The sequence below is a fragment of the Aristolochia californica genome, unplaced genomic scaffold (assembly GCF_029961685.1).
Source record: "Aristolochia californica isolate CCGP_79_NKW_82.1479 unplaced genomic scaffold, dmAriCali1.0.hap1 SCAF_5, whole genome shotgun sequence".
NCBI classification, from domain to species: domain Eukaryota; kingdom Viridiplantae; phylum Streptophyta; class Magnoliopsida; order Piperales; family Aristolochiaceae; genus Aristolochia; species Aristolochia californica.
This window is the reverse complement of record NW_027182214.1, coordinates 728,271-743,272: the sequence shown is the minus strand read 5'-3', so window position 1 is coordinate 743,272 and position 15,002 is coordinate 728,271. Positions and strand designations below refer to the sequence as shown.

Sequence of the window (15,002 nt, the reverse complement as noted above, 5' to 3'; positions counted from 1 at the left end):
AGTTGCACTATTCTGTTTTGTGATAAGTTTTGAGCAATATTTTGAATTCCTTTTGAAAGAGTTTAATTTTCTTTTTTTACTTAAATATTGTTTTCCTTTCTTAGATGATTAAAAAAAAAAAAACTGGAGTTGATTAGGTAGAGGACTTTTAAGGTTGGTCTCAAAGTGGGTCAAATGGGGAACATGTCCTATGTTTGCTTGCCTTTTACCTAAAGTAGAGGATGAGGGTTTCTTGGTGTTCAAGGGCCGTTTTGTTGGGGCCCTCATCATCGAAGAAGATTCGAAGGTTGTCATCGATTGGTGTGCCAAATTTTTTTGCTTATTTGGTTGCATTGGGATATTTAATTTAAAAAAAATACGGTTTTTTCTTCGTTTTTTCTTCTTACACCTTGTTGCAAAGGACGACCCATCTTGTTAAGTTGGCAGGTTAGGTTGGTCCAATTCGGATTTCATAATTATACCTACCTCTTTCATTTTTTCAAAGTAATTTGAATAAAAATAAATAATTATTTTATCCCTAATTTCGTCATACTAAAAAATAAATTTATATAATTATTTTTAAAAAAAATAGATTACCTCATTTAAAAAAATATATATTAAAAATAAAATTTCTCTTAGAGGGTGCACTATTGCTACTTGCGAGCCCCTCCTCTCGGCGCTGGCGCAGCTCTCGTCCAACTCGGTAGCGCCTCCTCCGGACCTACTCTCTCGATTTTCTTCCCATTCTTCCTCGGGGGGTCCAAGGTATGCAATCTATTCATTTGAGTGTTTTTTTTTCTCCTGTTTTCTCCAAACCTAACATGTATGCTGTTCGTGCGTCGATTTTCTCCTCCGGAAGCAGTGAGCTGGTCTCTTTTCCTCTTCCAACTCATCTCTGCTTCTCCCTCGGTCTCACTTGTATTCCTCCACCGGTTTTGTTTCACTTCTGTTTTTCTTTCAAATTGAGGGATCCCAAACATTTCTTCCTTCTTTTGGTGACATTTTTGTCTCATCTCTTTCCGAGTGAAGTAACTTGGGTAATTGCCCAGCGATTTCTGTGTACTTCAGAGAAGAGTTTGTCATTTTGATTGATCTTAGAAACGTAAGATCTGACCGAATTTGCAATTACTGAAATGCTATATCTCTGAAATACAATGTAGTAAGTATTACTGCTGTTAGTCACTGACTCGAAAGTTTTTCTACTGTTAACGACTGTTTCATGGAGTGTACTTAATACTTACGTTTTGTAGAATTTTCTGTTATTATTGTATAATAGATGCCTAGTTAGCTATTTGTATATCAAGTTAGCTACTGTCAGTTTAAAAGCAACATATAGAAGAATCTTTTGCAGCAACCTGATTTTTTTTTCTCCCTTAATATCATATCTAATTGTGTGAGAATGTTTCAAAATTATAATTGTTAAGGTTGCAAAGTCACCAATCCCTCTTAATACCCAATTCTTTATGCACTTTCTATGAGGTCTCACTAACAAAGATAAGTATAATCCTGCTGCACTTTCCGTGGGGACAAATTAACCAAAAAAAAAAAAAAAAAAGGGAAAAAATATATCAGCCTCAGAAACTAGATTACCCTAGAATATGTTTTCACTTTCACTTCTCTTTCCCTGAGTCATCTATTTCTCATGTGCACTGCCATGTCCTAAACCCTTCCACAGTAATCACCTCTCTCTCTCTCTCTCTCTCTCTCTCTGCAGCCTCTTGCTGCCAGCCAATGATCTTTTTTCAATTACTCTATCTCTCCTTCTGCCCTCTTTTGGTCTTTCTGTTAACCATCGGTATTAATTTGTTTTTTTTAGTATTTCTTTATATTTAATTCAATTTTAAGGGTTAGGTTTGAATTCTAGTAGGTGCAAGTGTGTTAGTTGGGCACACGGGTAGTTTTGGCATGCTCTGTCTAATTACAAGCTAGAGCTATCAAGGTTTCTCCTAACTGGGTGGTCCTGTGTCTTCACTTGTGCTGAAATGGTATGTTCTATTATCTGGTTGGTAGCATCACCACTGTAAGCTCTTGTACATCTTATGCAAATCCACTAAAAATTGAGAATGGACAGTAAGGTTCTTCTTGCAGCAAATATTATTTCCTAAGTAAACTATATGTGTTTATTTTTCATTAGAACTGACATCATTTCTCTTCCACAGTGTTCTGTACTCTTTTGAGTATGTCAAGGGGTTGAATATGTTTATCTTACTTTTGACTTTTGTTGGAGTCTCTTTCAAGTTCAAAAGAGAAATCTAGTGTCCTAGGTCTACTCACTCAATGGGTCTTAGGCTTAGTGTGGTGCGACTAATGTGGCGCCAACTACTGTCATCTTAATTACATAATAATTACGGCATCAAGGAGGCATGTTTTCAGATTTATCAGATAGGGATGAATTCATACCTGATGGGGAGACATTAGACCTGATTTTGAATTACTGATTCAAGTATTAAGATGCCCTAAGTTGTTTATGTTATTTTGCTTTCATTTGTAAGTCGTATTTCATTTTTCATCATAACAATTAGTTTTAATGTTGTACAGAAAAGGACTTAGAAGTGTCTCAAAAAGGACTGCAATTTCTTAGTGGTTTTTGATATTGGATATTGCCTCTTGATGGAGCATATTGGTTCCACTGAAGGGCATGCGTTGGTTTGGGCCACTTAGCCTGTCAAAGACGGTTGTTAATACAGTTAGGTGTTACACAAGCTCCTCCATAGGCAGTTATGGATCTTTCCACAAAAATCACACATATGAACTTCGAATCTGTGCAGAAAATGGATTTCTGTTTTATGGGAAGGCCCTCCATGCCCACATGCTCAAGGCGGTTCCCAGAACCGACCTCTTTCTTTCGAACAGTTTGGCGAACATGTACTCTAAATGCATGTGCATGGAAGATGCTTGTAGGGTCTTTGATGAAATTACTCACCCAGATGTTGTGTCTTGGAATACTATAATTGGTGGGTATTTTATATCTGGATCAAAAGTGCTTGCTTCAAGATGGTTAAGAAGGATGCTGTTGTGTGGTGTCTTACCTGATCAGTTCACTCTTAGTGGTCTCCTGAAAGGTTGCATCAGTGCTGGCGATTTAGGGATTGGATTGCAAAGTCATGCGCTTTCCATCAAGGTTGGTCTTGGCGGTGATGCCTTTGTTGGAAGTGGACTTGTTGAGTTCTATGCTCAGTTCAACTGTTTGGATGAATTGAGGAAGGTTTCTGATGGTCTGGTGTACAAGGATGCTGTTTTTGTTAATACTATGATTGGTGTACTCGCAAAGAGCGGGAATTTAGCCGAAGCTGTTGAGAATTTTAAGTGGATACTGGCCTCATTACTTGCACCTACCAGGGCTAGTTTTGTTAATTTTCTGAGTGCAGTTGATAATTGTGATGCTTTGGAAATGGGAATGCAAATTCATGGCTCGGTTATTAAGTTTGGGTTTGAGAGTGATGGATGTGTAGAGAACTCTCTTGTAGGGATGTATGCTAACTGTGATGCAATGGGTCATGCCTCGGATATGTTGATTTATACAGGTAGCAGCAATGTCATGTCTTGGACCACATTGATCGATGGGTATGCCAGTAGTGGTTTTCTTCAAGATGCTATGGAGCTTTTCTGTCTAGTTTACAATGAATTGAGCGTCATAGACAACATTCTTCTAGCTTGCATCCTTGGTGTTTCAGCTACTTCTGAGTGCTTGGATTTGGGTACTCAGGTCCATTCTATTGCTCTTAGAGCTGGTTTTGAATCAGATCTGTGTGTTATGGAGGCTCTAATGGACATGTATGCTAAGTGCTCATCTATGGAGATTACACTTAAAATCTTTTGTCAGATTAATGACCACCATAGCTTATTCTCCTGGACCACTGTTATATCAGGTTTTGTTCATAATGGATTTCCCAATGAAGCACTCGTAAGTTTCTGTAAAATGAGAACTGAAGGTGTGGATCCAGATTCCGTTGCTTGTATTAGTGCTCTTATGGCCTGTACTAACCTACACTCGGTTGATCAAGGAGAACAGATTCACGCTTTTATAATTAAAGGTGGATTTGAGACTGTTATCTATGTTCAAACCGCCCTTCTTTCACTTTATGTTGATGGTGGAGACCTGAGTGGCGTGAGAAAGGTGTTTGGAAAAATGCACAGGCGAGATGTCATCTCATGGACAGCATTAATATCTGGTTATACAAAACTCGGGTACCATGAGGAAGCCGTGGATTCTCTCTTTAAAATGCTGCAGGAAGGAGTCGAACCAAACCAGTTCACTCTCGCTAGCACCGTAACAGCGTGTACTAAACTAACCGCCACTGAAATTGGAGAATTTATTCACTCCCTTATCATTAAATCTGGTTTTGAAACACATAAGGTTGTTGGGAGTGCTCTGATTGACATGTATTCCAAGTGCGGAAAAATAGGAAATGCTATCAAGTATTTCAAGGAGATGCCCAAGTCCGATATAGTTCTGTGGAATGCTCTACTTGCTGGATATGCTCAACATGGATACTGCTCAGAAGTACTTAGGGCCATAGAAGAAATGCAAATTTATGGAGTGGAACCTGACTGCGTGACATTTCTTGCAGTTCTATCAGGCTGCAGTCATGGTGGATTTGCTAATGAGGCAATCAAATATTTTATCTTGATGAGTGAAAAATATCAGATAAGCCCAATGACAGAGCACTTCTCGTGCATTGTTGATGCTTTTGGACGAGCCGGGATGTTTAAAGAGGCAGTAGAATTTATTGAAGGAATGAAAATTGAACCGGGTATTGTGATATTAAGAACACTTCTAAGTTCTTGTATTGTACACGGATGCATTCAACTAGGCCTGGCTGTGGCAGCTAAGATGATTATGTTAGGGAAGTGTGACACTGGAACATATGTGTTGTTATCTAAATTATTTTCTGTTGGTGAGAGGTGGAATGATGCAAAGAAGGTTAGAGAAGTGATGGAAACGAAATGCCTGGAAGGGAAGAAGGTTGGAAGGAGTTGGATTTAGAGTAGAAGCTGATTGTTAAGACAAAATTCATAAAGAGAGGATAATAAAAGCAACATATTTAGGCTTAGTCATGGGATCCGTCCACTTCAAGCTGTTGCGCAGCTACTCAACTTGTTTTCTAGGTCTGTTTTGTGCCAATAGAGAATCATAAGAAAGATTAACATAAAGGGTAAATTTTCTGTTTGATCAGACATTTAGGCCCCCGTTAGTCTTTTCCAGAAAATGGTAAGAAAATATTTCTAGGTAGAAATAGATTTTCTGGTATAATTAGTGCCGGAAATGCATATCTGTACCTGGAAATTTAAATGTTTTCTTGGTAAGATTTTCTTCCTTAGTGGACTAGTTTTCAACCCAATTGGGCTTGTCCCAAAGAAGTTAAAAAGGATATGTAAATGAATTTCTTATTGCCCAAATAAGAACTCTCGTACATAAGAAAAGACAGCCAAAAGACACACACACACGAAAAAAAGGTTAAAAGGAATTTATTTTTTGAAATTATAATTTTTCAACAAAAATCAAAGAAAAAAATATTCATCATTTAATTTTTCCATGTTCGCACAAAAAGTGTAAAGCCTTTACGGGGAGCGTATTATTAGGTTGCGCAAATTCTATGACAAAAATCCTTGTGGTTTATCATTATGTTAGCTGACTTTTTCTTTTTTGTTTTTGTTCCTAGTTATTCAGAACAGGTCTTCAGAGTTAGCTTCCTACGTGCAGAAACTCTTAATCATAGAGCTTTGTAAGTATTATCATTAAAGAAAGTATTCATCACCTTCTTATGAGAGAGGGAGAATCTTTGCAAGATGCTTGAAAGCTCCATCCCCAAGGAAAAGGCTTTCAGAAACTGATTCAGATGCATGAGGCTACTGGAGTTTGAGAACAAAAACGATCAATCTTGTCTCCCTCATCATGCACAGAGAAGCATTTCAATTTGTATTTTAGTTAACAAGAACCTAAAAGGGATCAATGATAAATAGAGACTTCAGCACCTCTTATTGCCTCCCCATTTGTATTCCTGTTTCTCTACTGTTCAGTTGAATCCAATTTGATAAGAACTTGGCTAACATTTTAATAATAGGAAAATGATCTTTCAAAGAGAAAAGGTTGTATTTGAATAAAAAAATTACAAAAAAAATAAACAAGATTATTTAGAAAAATAGTGAACAAGGACTATATAGTTTACTAGAAAAATATCCTACGAAATCATTCATCTCTACTACTCTCTGGAGCATATTGGAGGTCCAAAAATTTTTTTAAGGAGCTTCTAGTTTTAGGACCTCTGGGACGACCGTCTTTGGTAATCAAAATGAAAATGCAGCAAGCAACATTACACTTTCTGGCACTCCATGTCCCTAGGGAATTAACCAACTGATTGGTAAAAGGTACAGAAAAAAAGATAAGTAGCATATATATGATTCATCCAGTACAGTGAGTTATACACCCAACCTCCAAAAGAAAAATATCTAATAAAATCCAGTACAAGGAGCATTGTAAGTGTGGAGAAGGAAACTGATAACCAAAAATAAGTAGAGAAGAAGAATACACACAACGAAAGACAACACCAGAGAACAACACATGCAGTGATAAAAGCGTTTGATTGTGTCACTTCTTCAATACACTGCAATAAAGGAGAAATTTTTTTGGAATAAATTAACTGAGTTCAGTAATAATTCAAGGATCAAAATATTAAAATAATAAGGAAAAGGAGAGGCATACTTGTACAAATAGGCAGCAATACCCAGGATAATACATAACAGGATGATATCGATACAGAAGTTACGGCTAGTCCTTAGCTGTAAAAAACGACCACAGAGAATTTAGAGGCATTATACAAGTAACAATGGCACCAAAGGGAGCTCTAACAGTTAGAAAAATGGGTATCAATTTTCATTTTTGGAATTTTAACTTGAGAATGGTACACGACCAAATTACCTGCATAACTGTGTCCTTTAGTCTGACATTTGTATTTTTCAGATCCGCATTTGCCCTATCCACCTGATTGCATCAGGACAAAAACATTATACACAAGAAGATATCAACTAGGCACACTCAAAGGAGAAAGTAGCAACTCCAGAAAAAGAGCAGCAATCTTGCAACAAATCAAATTATGTAGGGCTCCAACAGGTTGAATGGTCAGAAGCTAAAATGGAAATAAACGGATCCACGGTATGTCCAAATGAAAGCTCAACACAGAATGGTACCAGCTTACAATAACGAACAAAAGAAAAAGTTCTCACCTTTGTGTCAATCTCATCCATCAACGGTACTTGCCTGTCAAATTCCTGTATCGCATTACAACAAGGTGTAAGTCCCAGATTCTTGAAATTACAGGCTAATATAGAATCAAGCCTGAAAAAAACCAAACCTCATTCATGTCATGAGCCATATTTTTCAATGTATCCAATCCTTCTGCTATAGTATCCAACCCTTGATCCTGCAAGAAAGCCGGATGAGATTATCCAGAAAGAGAGGATACCACCAACAGGAAATAGAAAAGCATGTCAATTGTGAGCTGAATTAATCAAAATTATCTTACATACATTTGAGTGCATCATTTCGGTTGCTCACAGTAAAGTCTGTCAGCAAACATTATGAATGCCAAACACAACAAAGTAGGGAAGTGGCAGAGAATATACCTGTCCAATTTTCCGCATCTCATACTCCTGTCTGAATTTGTTTGACTCTTCAGTTTGTTGATAGAATTTGTCATCAAACCTTCCATCTACAGCAAGTTTAAATAAATAGATAAAACTAATCATAGTATATTCCAAAAGAAATGTAAACAGATAAAATGAAACTACTAGTTCTGTTAGATTGACCACCTGAATTTGAGTCAAACTTTATTCCTGTGCGAGAACCAGAAGCAGCCCAGCCACCATTTTTCTTGGTTCCAGTGGCAGTGCCATCTGGTATGGACTGAATCCTCTCAGGCAAAGCAAGAACCAAATCATTACGAGCAGCTAGTTCTTCTCCAGAAAGCCCTTTAACCTGTGAATATACAATATCCTTAGATATGACCAGTAAGGTTCTTGCGTATCCAATGATTGTTCATCAGGAGACGAGAGTCATCACATGATCTTCAAAGAAAAGACACATCCCATAGTGTTTTATGAAAAGAAATATCAAGATAATTAATTCTTCAATTCCCTTGATAAAAAATATTTAATACAACACTAACAAAGTCAGGTAAACTGCTTGACTTTTTTCTTCAATGATACGATAATTTCATTGCAAGCAAAGAAAATAATTGAAAAAGCCAAACAGCAGCTGCAAGGGTATGCAAGCAGATGACAAGAGAGGGAGGACTGATCACAACCAGAGAAAGTTAATTCATCCTTTCCAAGGAAAATTTATCAGCAATTCGATTTTCTGATTGGGAACAATGAGAGCAAGTTACTGAAACATTGACAACTATCTTGAGTCTCTCCAAATATGTCCAAAATAATAGCTTAACTTTTTGCAATTTTTTTATATATAAAATGTAACTTAACCCCATAAGCAAAGATGCATAGCCTCATAGATGCTAGTATTAGGTACCTAGCCAATACTCCAAAACTTTAAAGCTGAAAGAATGAGGAAAGCTAAGCCCTTAAGCCCATCTTATGCTAGGCTAGCCCAATCCAATGTCCATACTCCATGTTGGATTCCATATGGACATTACAATCCACCATGTTTCTATGTTGACTTAGGGTAGAAGCAGCTGATTCAAGCATTGACCGCTCCCTCATACGTGAGCTTGAGCCAATACTCCAAAAACTTTAAAGCTGAGGGAATGAGGAAGCCTAAGCCCTTAAAGCCTATCTTATGCTAGACTAGTCCAACCCAATGTCCATACTCCACATTGGATTCCATATGGACATTATAATCCACCTTGTTTCTATGATGACTACGGGCAGAAACAGCAGATTCAAGATATGGCCACTCTGTCGTACTTGAGATACTCCAAAAACTTTAAAACTGCAGAAATGAGGAAAATGAAGCCCCTGAGCCTATCTTACGCTAGCTAGCCCAATCCAATGTCCATACTCCACGTTGGATTCCATATGGACATTATAATCCACCATGTTTCTATGTTGATGGGAGGTGGAAACAGCTGATTTGAGCTTTGGCCACTCCCTCATACTTGACCTCAAGCTTGAGTTAATTGGTGGTGGTGTTGATGTGTGTGTGTGTGTGTGTGTGTGTGTGAGAGGTGTGTGTGTGTGAGTGAGGTGTGTGGATGTGGATGTGGGAGTGCAGTGTGTGACTGTGGCTGTGGCAGTGTGTGCGTGAGTGTCCATACATGTGTGTCCGTAAGTCATGGGGCACACGGCCAGCCCTAGCATGTGCATGCTGCCATCCCTCCCAAGATTTAACAAAAAATGGGAGAGGTCATACCCTTTCCCTTCTTTTTTTATTGGGATGACTGGTGCCACCATTCCCTATGGTGATTGAATAGAACAAAATGGACAAGGGAAACACAGAAAAAGAAGATGAAAAAGCACAGATGGAAGAGAACCAAAGGAGCTTACCTGTTCCAAAAGAGTTGCCTGCATTGTTCGAAATAAGATCTTGGTTTGAGCGGCTGGGAGAAATTAGGCCTCCTTGTATTTTAGGCAATGACATTTCGGTAAACATATATAGTTTCAGGCCAGTTTGCAAACCCTCAAACTAAGCTAAGCCGTGCTCAGGCTCGACTTGATCTCGCAAACAAGCCAAACTTAGGGCTTGATCTTGAGTGTGAACCAGCTGGCTTGACCTAGTGCCACCCCTAAAATTAGTGTCCTTGATGGCCTTGTTTATGAAGATTCTCACTTTAAACCAAATGACCTTTTTTCACCTTTCATGAAGGTTCTCATGCTAGTTCCACGTAGCCTTTTCCGTAGGTTACCATTTTGAGACATAACAGCCCAATTTATGATAATTTTCATTTCAGATCAAGTAGCTTTGTTACCTTTCTGAAAACTCTTAACTATGAATGTCAATAGCCCTTATGGCACTACCTCCAAGCTTCGAATGTGGAATTGAGCGCTTGCGCTGATATGAAATGTTGGATAGCTAAGCAATACTAAAAAAAAAAACTTGCATTGATGGAATGTGGAAAGTCAGATGCTAAAATCTATCTCATTCTAATTTGGTCCAACCCATGTCCATACCCCAAGCTGGGCCCCACAACCATAAGGCATGAAGATAACTCTAGGTTGGTGTGGGTATCCCAATATGTCAGACAAGATAAGCATAAATTTTTCAAAAATATCATTTTTTGAACAACTTTTTCTTATTTAAAAAAATGATAAATTGAAGGGTTTTAATTGTTGGGAGAGCCTTTCACTCATGACCTAACCTACTACAGTCATAGTACTCTTTAAATCTCTTCTTTAACATATAGTCCATTCTATTAGCAATAATTCGATTGAGAATACTCGGTTTCTTATATAGGTAACCAAATTATTTTTTGGAGAACTTCATATTAAATACTCACTCATGCGAGGGTTGAATTATATAGGACTATGATGTGTGACCATTGAGAGTTTGCCCAAGAAAACAAATGTGACAAATAAGTTTTTGAACTTATTATAGTTTCATTTTCTCTCTTTTATTTTCTTTTTCTAAATGATAGTTCGACATACCACACATGACACCCATGTCCAAATGAGATTTGAAGCCGAGGCCTAACTTTGACCGTAATTTTTTCTTTCATTATTTTCCTAGAAAGAGAAATCAATGTTTGGTGAATGTAATGGTAAAAATTTGTTATGAGTTATGTTAGAGAACTGCCGAATTCAGAAGCCCTTCCACAAATGTTTCTTAAAGGACAGGTGAGAAAGATGAAGAAGATTAAATGAGTTAAATAAGATGTTAGTGAGTTCTCTTGACGCTAAGCTCTAGAGATTTTAGTCAGCCAAAACAACTGCTCATTTCATGCATGAAAGCAAAGGAACAATTGACATGAAATAGTTGTTTTCAAAAATCTGCACACACTATCATGTGTAGTTATCATCACTCATTCGCCTTACTCCTTGCTAACTTCATGCTGATTGATCATTTGCTAACTCCATTAGTCTACTTTCATCCTTCCCTCACCATTTAGGTCCATGTCATCGTTTGCCTTACTCCTTGTCAGTCCACCAATCAGTGTTCATTGACAAAGCACTGCTTATGGGTGTACATAGGTGCTATTAAACAAGTGCCTGGCACCTCAAAACAACTGTTTGAACCTTTATTTTCCAATTGGGGCAACTTCCAAAAGTTCCCTAACATGTTTACTTCTAATTCTATCTTTCTGAGTACTGCCACCCATTCATAGTTTAACATCCTCATATCTGCCACATTCATATTTTGAAGATGATACTTCAGTGTCCAACCTGCTGCTCTGTGATGTATGAGTGTTCCAACAGTTATCTTCTAGAGTTTTACCTTACAAACATGGTTATACCCAGCAATCCAAATGCTAGTCCCAAATCAGTATATCTTATGCGCTGCATCCCCCGCAATTAATTTACTATTCAAAAAGTAAAGAGTGACATTATTTGCCCTTCCCATCATTTACCTGATTGATAGCAGAAGTAGTCTCGTTTCAATAACATAGATCACATATAAAAAACAAAAACTCAAAACTTAAACCAAGATCACACATAAGAACCACTCCCCCCTCCCCCCAATGTGAAAATGTCCCTTTATAAAACTACTTAGCCCTCATTCTGCATCAGATTCAATTTCTCCTGTGGTGCTCTCTACATTTTCAGCTCGAAAATTTAAATAAGCAAGCCCAAAAGGCACTAAAGAATTTGAGCCAAGATACAAAACAACCTTTGATTGAGAAAAAATCATGGAAAACAATCCTATCACATGATGAGGAGTACTTCATATCTCTGCTACAGTTGAGTACTTCCTCTCTTTGCTACAGTTAGATGTATCTTGCAATTCTTATACAATTCAAGATTCTTTTATCAGCCATTTTACAGATAGGAAGATTGGTCACTCTCACCAGGATTTATGGTGCTACAAGCATAGCCTTTTATTTGTGATACTCCTACAAGTGTAGCTAAGACAAACAAGAAACATAGACCCACTACCCAAACATTGTAGAACGTCCAGTGTTCAAACAAAGTGAATATGTAATGTTACTAGACACCCTGAAAACATCTAGTCTTAGCATTATCATTCATTGCTATCCAGTTCATGTCCAACTTCCTTTTCATCGTATGGCTTCCAAAAAAGAGAGGTCAAAACTATTAGAGAAGGTAACGAAGATAAATAGTAGACACTGTTAATGTATCAAGATTCAAGACGACATTTCTTCAACTTAAACGTAGTTGCTAAATCTGTTTTACAGAATATCCGAAAGATCACCAACAAATACACTAAAAGTAGATAGAAATGCGACAAATGCAAATTACGACGTGTAAAATAACTCAAATTAGTAACTCATCCGCATACTATGCGGTGTCAAATTAACGCAAATTAGTATCATCCACAAGTCAAACGAAAATATTCATTCCAAAGCTTTAAGAGTCTAATAAGAGTAAAATTTTAAAAATCCGCTATCTTACGCAAAGGCACCTTTTTAACCGCCAATCTCTGCAATTTCGGAACCTCCTCCAACAATCGAGCCTTCGTACGTCGAATCTCAGCATTAATAGCTACGGCAGACGCCCGATTTTTCTCCGCTGCAGCAGTCTCCGCTTTCTAATTTGACAGAAGCACAGATTAGAAAACTGAAAAACCTAGCAATTATTATAGACAAAAAAGTAAAGAAGGGCACGGACCTGGAGAGCTGCTTCAATGTCCGCTTCCACGGAAGCGTAGAGACGAGCAAATGCATCGTCGCCTGCGATGTTAAGTAGTCTCTGCTTGTCGACATCATACTTCTCGTACTTCTGGCAGATCGAGTCGACGCGAGTGAGAATATCGATCACACTCATCTTGAAGTGTTAAAACACTAATAGCACTGCACCTCCAAAAGCAGTAGAAGAAACCAGAAACCTGATCGCCAGTCCTCGGATCTGCAGCCGCGAACTCCTCCCTGAAGTCCAACTCCTCCCTAGTCTTCCTTCCTATTGACGATGAGAAAGGGAATTCGTCTGTCGATGAGAAATTAGTAACAGCTCAAACCACGTGTCAGGTTGCCTCAGTGGCGCACTATGGAAGACAGCCCATCTAGGTCTGCCCTAGTGAACCTGGGCCTGGGCCGTAAGTGATTCACTAGGGGACGGGTAGAATTTCACTTTCGCTCGTTCTTCGTAAGAACAAGGGAAAGTAAATGAGCTAGGTAATTCACTTTACGAGTTTTTGTCACTTTGACTAGTGAAAGTACTTTCACCATCAACATTTCCCACTCACATACAAGACCTTCCCCGTATTAGTTCAATAATTATCATTATATTGCTTTGCTCAAGGTAATATTCTTCTTCTTTGCAGTTAATCTATGATAACATTTCTTTCACTTGCCCTTCTATAGAGTTAAATTTGTGGAAAGCTTAATTCTTTAACGTTTTTTACCATTAAATTAGTGGCAAAGAAATGAAGAAAAATGATAAGAAATAGAATAAAAAATTGGAGTTTTTCTATCTCATTTTGGGAAAGAAATTGAAAAAAAACATCTACTTTCTATCTTCTTTGATAAAAAAATTTGAGATTTGTTGAAAATTGAGATTTTCCATCCATGATATTTATATATAATTTCATAAACCGAGCGATGTTGGCTGTTACGACGAAGTTCCTTAAAAAATATTTTAATTCTTGAAAAATTATTAAAAAATGATGAAGTAAAAAAATGAATTATTCTCTACATGATTCTGGTTTTTCTAGCCCTAGGATATTAATCAATTTGATATATAATAACACTTTTTATATAAAATTCTTTAAAATTTAGATTAATTGAGGAAAATTATGGCAAATAAGCAACCAATGCTCAATGATTACCAATATATATAAATATATATATATTATACCAAATATGAGAGAAATGGACGTTTCGATTTGGGTTATAGATAGGTCACTTCAAGTTCGATTTAAGTCTCGCTAAGCCTGATTTAAGTATAAATCCGTTATAATAGAATAGCGAAAGAAAGAAGCATATTACAAGATTTGGGAGCCTTGGAAAAGTGGTGGTGAAGTTGAGTAATAGATCAACTAACTAATAGTGAAGCAAGTAATTCTCCCTAAACAAGCCTTGAGGAATTAGAAGAGAAAATGATTTGTGTGTAGTGGAAAACCAAGAAGAGAAAACAATAGATAACTAATATTACTTCATGATTGAGTTTGCTTCAAAGAGTTTACAAAATTATCGAAATAAAACACCCGATTAACTTCATATAAATTACAATTAGACAACTCTATTTAACCGATGTCTGATTTGATTTTCTCATCTCCCCAATTAAAAATTAATTTGGCATAACAAATTGGATAACTCTATTCTTTGCTTATTAAACAAAACAATGGCCTCGATACAAGGAAAGCAACATTTTTTGTCTCTTACATGTAATCCAATTCATCACTCAAAGACAAAGCACAGATGTCCTTGTCCTTTCCCATGAAAATTTTCTAGGATTACTCGTTGAACAATGTTTGTTTCTTCCTTAAGCTTCATCTACTATGAAACTCACTAATATTCCTAGAATATGTTTCAAAGTCCCTCACATTGTGAAGGCTTATGGCTTTATCTTGTTTTTTGTACTTTTGTTATCCAAAATGGTATATAAGGGATGTGGGTTGAATGAAATTGTTAAAATTGCACCAAGGGGGACGTCGGTCAGTCGGTCGGTCGGTCGGTCCTAGACACACAATGGCAATGGCACGAGAAGTTAACAACCGGATTTTCTTTAGTATGATGGGAATCATTAAGCCTCTTGGAGCACTTTTAATGATTTGCCTTCTATTTTGTTGCATAGATGCTAAAGGTACTTGTTTTGATTCTGTTCTTTGATGCCAAACTTCGTTATTTTCGTATTATAGTTTGATTATTGGGTACCCGATATGTATTTAGTCAATATAATTAATACAAAGAAGAAGAAAAAGAAAAAAGAAATATATGTAAATTTACAGAAAAAAATGG

General features: G+C 37.2%; 2 protein-coding genes across 2 annotated transcripts; one reads left to right on the top strand and one right to left on the bottom strand.

The window, feature by feature from the left end:
- The first annotated feature begins 663 nt into the window (after positions 1-663).
- On the top strand, positions 664-5,667 carry LOC137966447 (pentatricopeptide repeat-containing protein At2g33680-like). The gene is made up of 3 exons (XM_068813059.1): positions 664-744; positions 2,518-5,088; positions 5,643-5,667. Exon 2 carries the CDS (start codon positions 2,618-2,620, stop codon positions 4,964-4,966), a length of 2,349 nt encoding a protein of 782 aa, XP_068669160.1. The 5' UTR covers positions 664-744; positions 2,518-2,617; the 3' UTR covers positions 4,967-5,088; positions 5,643-5,667.
- Positions 5,668-6,342: 675 nt separating this feature from the next.
- LOC137965794 (syntaxin-71-like) lies at positions 6,343-13,029 on the bottom strand. The gene is made up of 9 exons (XM_068812141.1): positions 12,715-13,029; positions 12,509-12,634; positions 7,789-7,954; positions 7,603-7,688; positions 7,332-7,400; positions 7,204-7,248; positions 6,899-6,961; positions 6,683-6,759; positions 6,343-6,584 (listed from the first exon to the last, which is right to left on the bottom strand). Exons 1-9 carry the CDS (start codon positions 12,868-12,870, stop codon positions 6,569-6,571), a joined length of 804 nt encoding a protein of 267 aa, XP_068668242.1. The 5' UTR covers positions 12,871-13,029; the 3' UTR covers positions 6,343-6,568.
- Positions 13,030-15,002: the final 1,973 nt, after the last annotated feature.

What these genes read in the sequence shown, in the direction of transcription:
- LOC137966447 (XM_068813059.1), top strand. Translation starts at nt 2,618, where the DNA reads ATGCGTTGGTTTGGGCCACTTAGCCTGTCAAAGACGGTTGTTAATACA.
- LOC137965794 (XM_068812141.1), bottom strand. Translation starts at nt 12,870, where the DNA reads ATGAGTGTGATCGATATTCTCACTCGCGTCGACTCGATCTGCCAGAAG. An exon ending in AGAGATTGGCGGTTAAAAAG is followed by an intron (nt 7,955 to 12,508) that starts GTGCCTTTGCGT and finishes GTATATTCACAG; the next exon opens with GTTAAAGGGCTTTCTGGAGA. An exon ending in TGGCTCATGACATGAATGAG is followed by an intron (nt 7,249 to 7,331) that starts GTTTGGTTTTTT and finishes AATGCGATACAG; the next exon opens with GAATTTGACAGGCAAGTACC.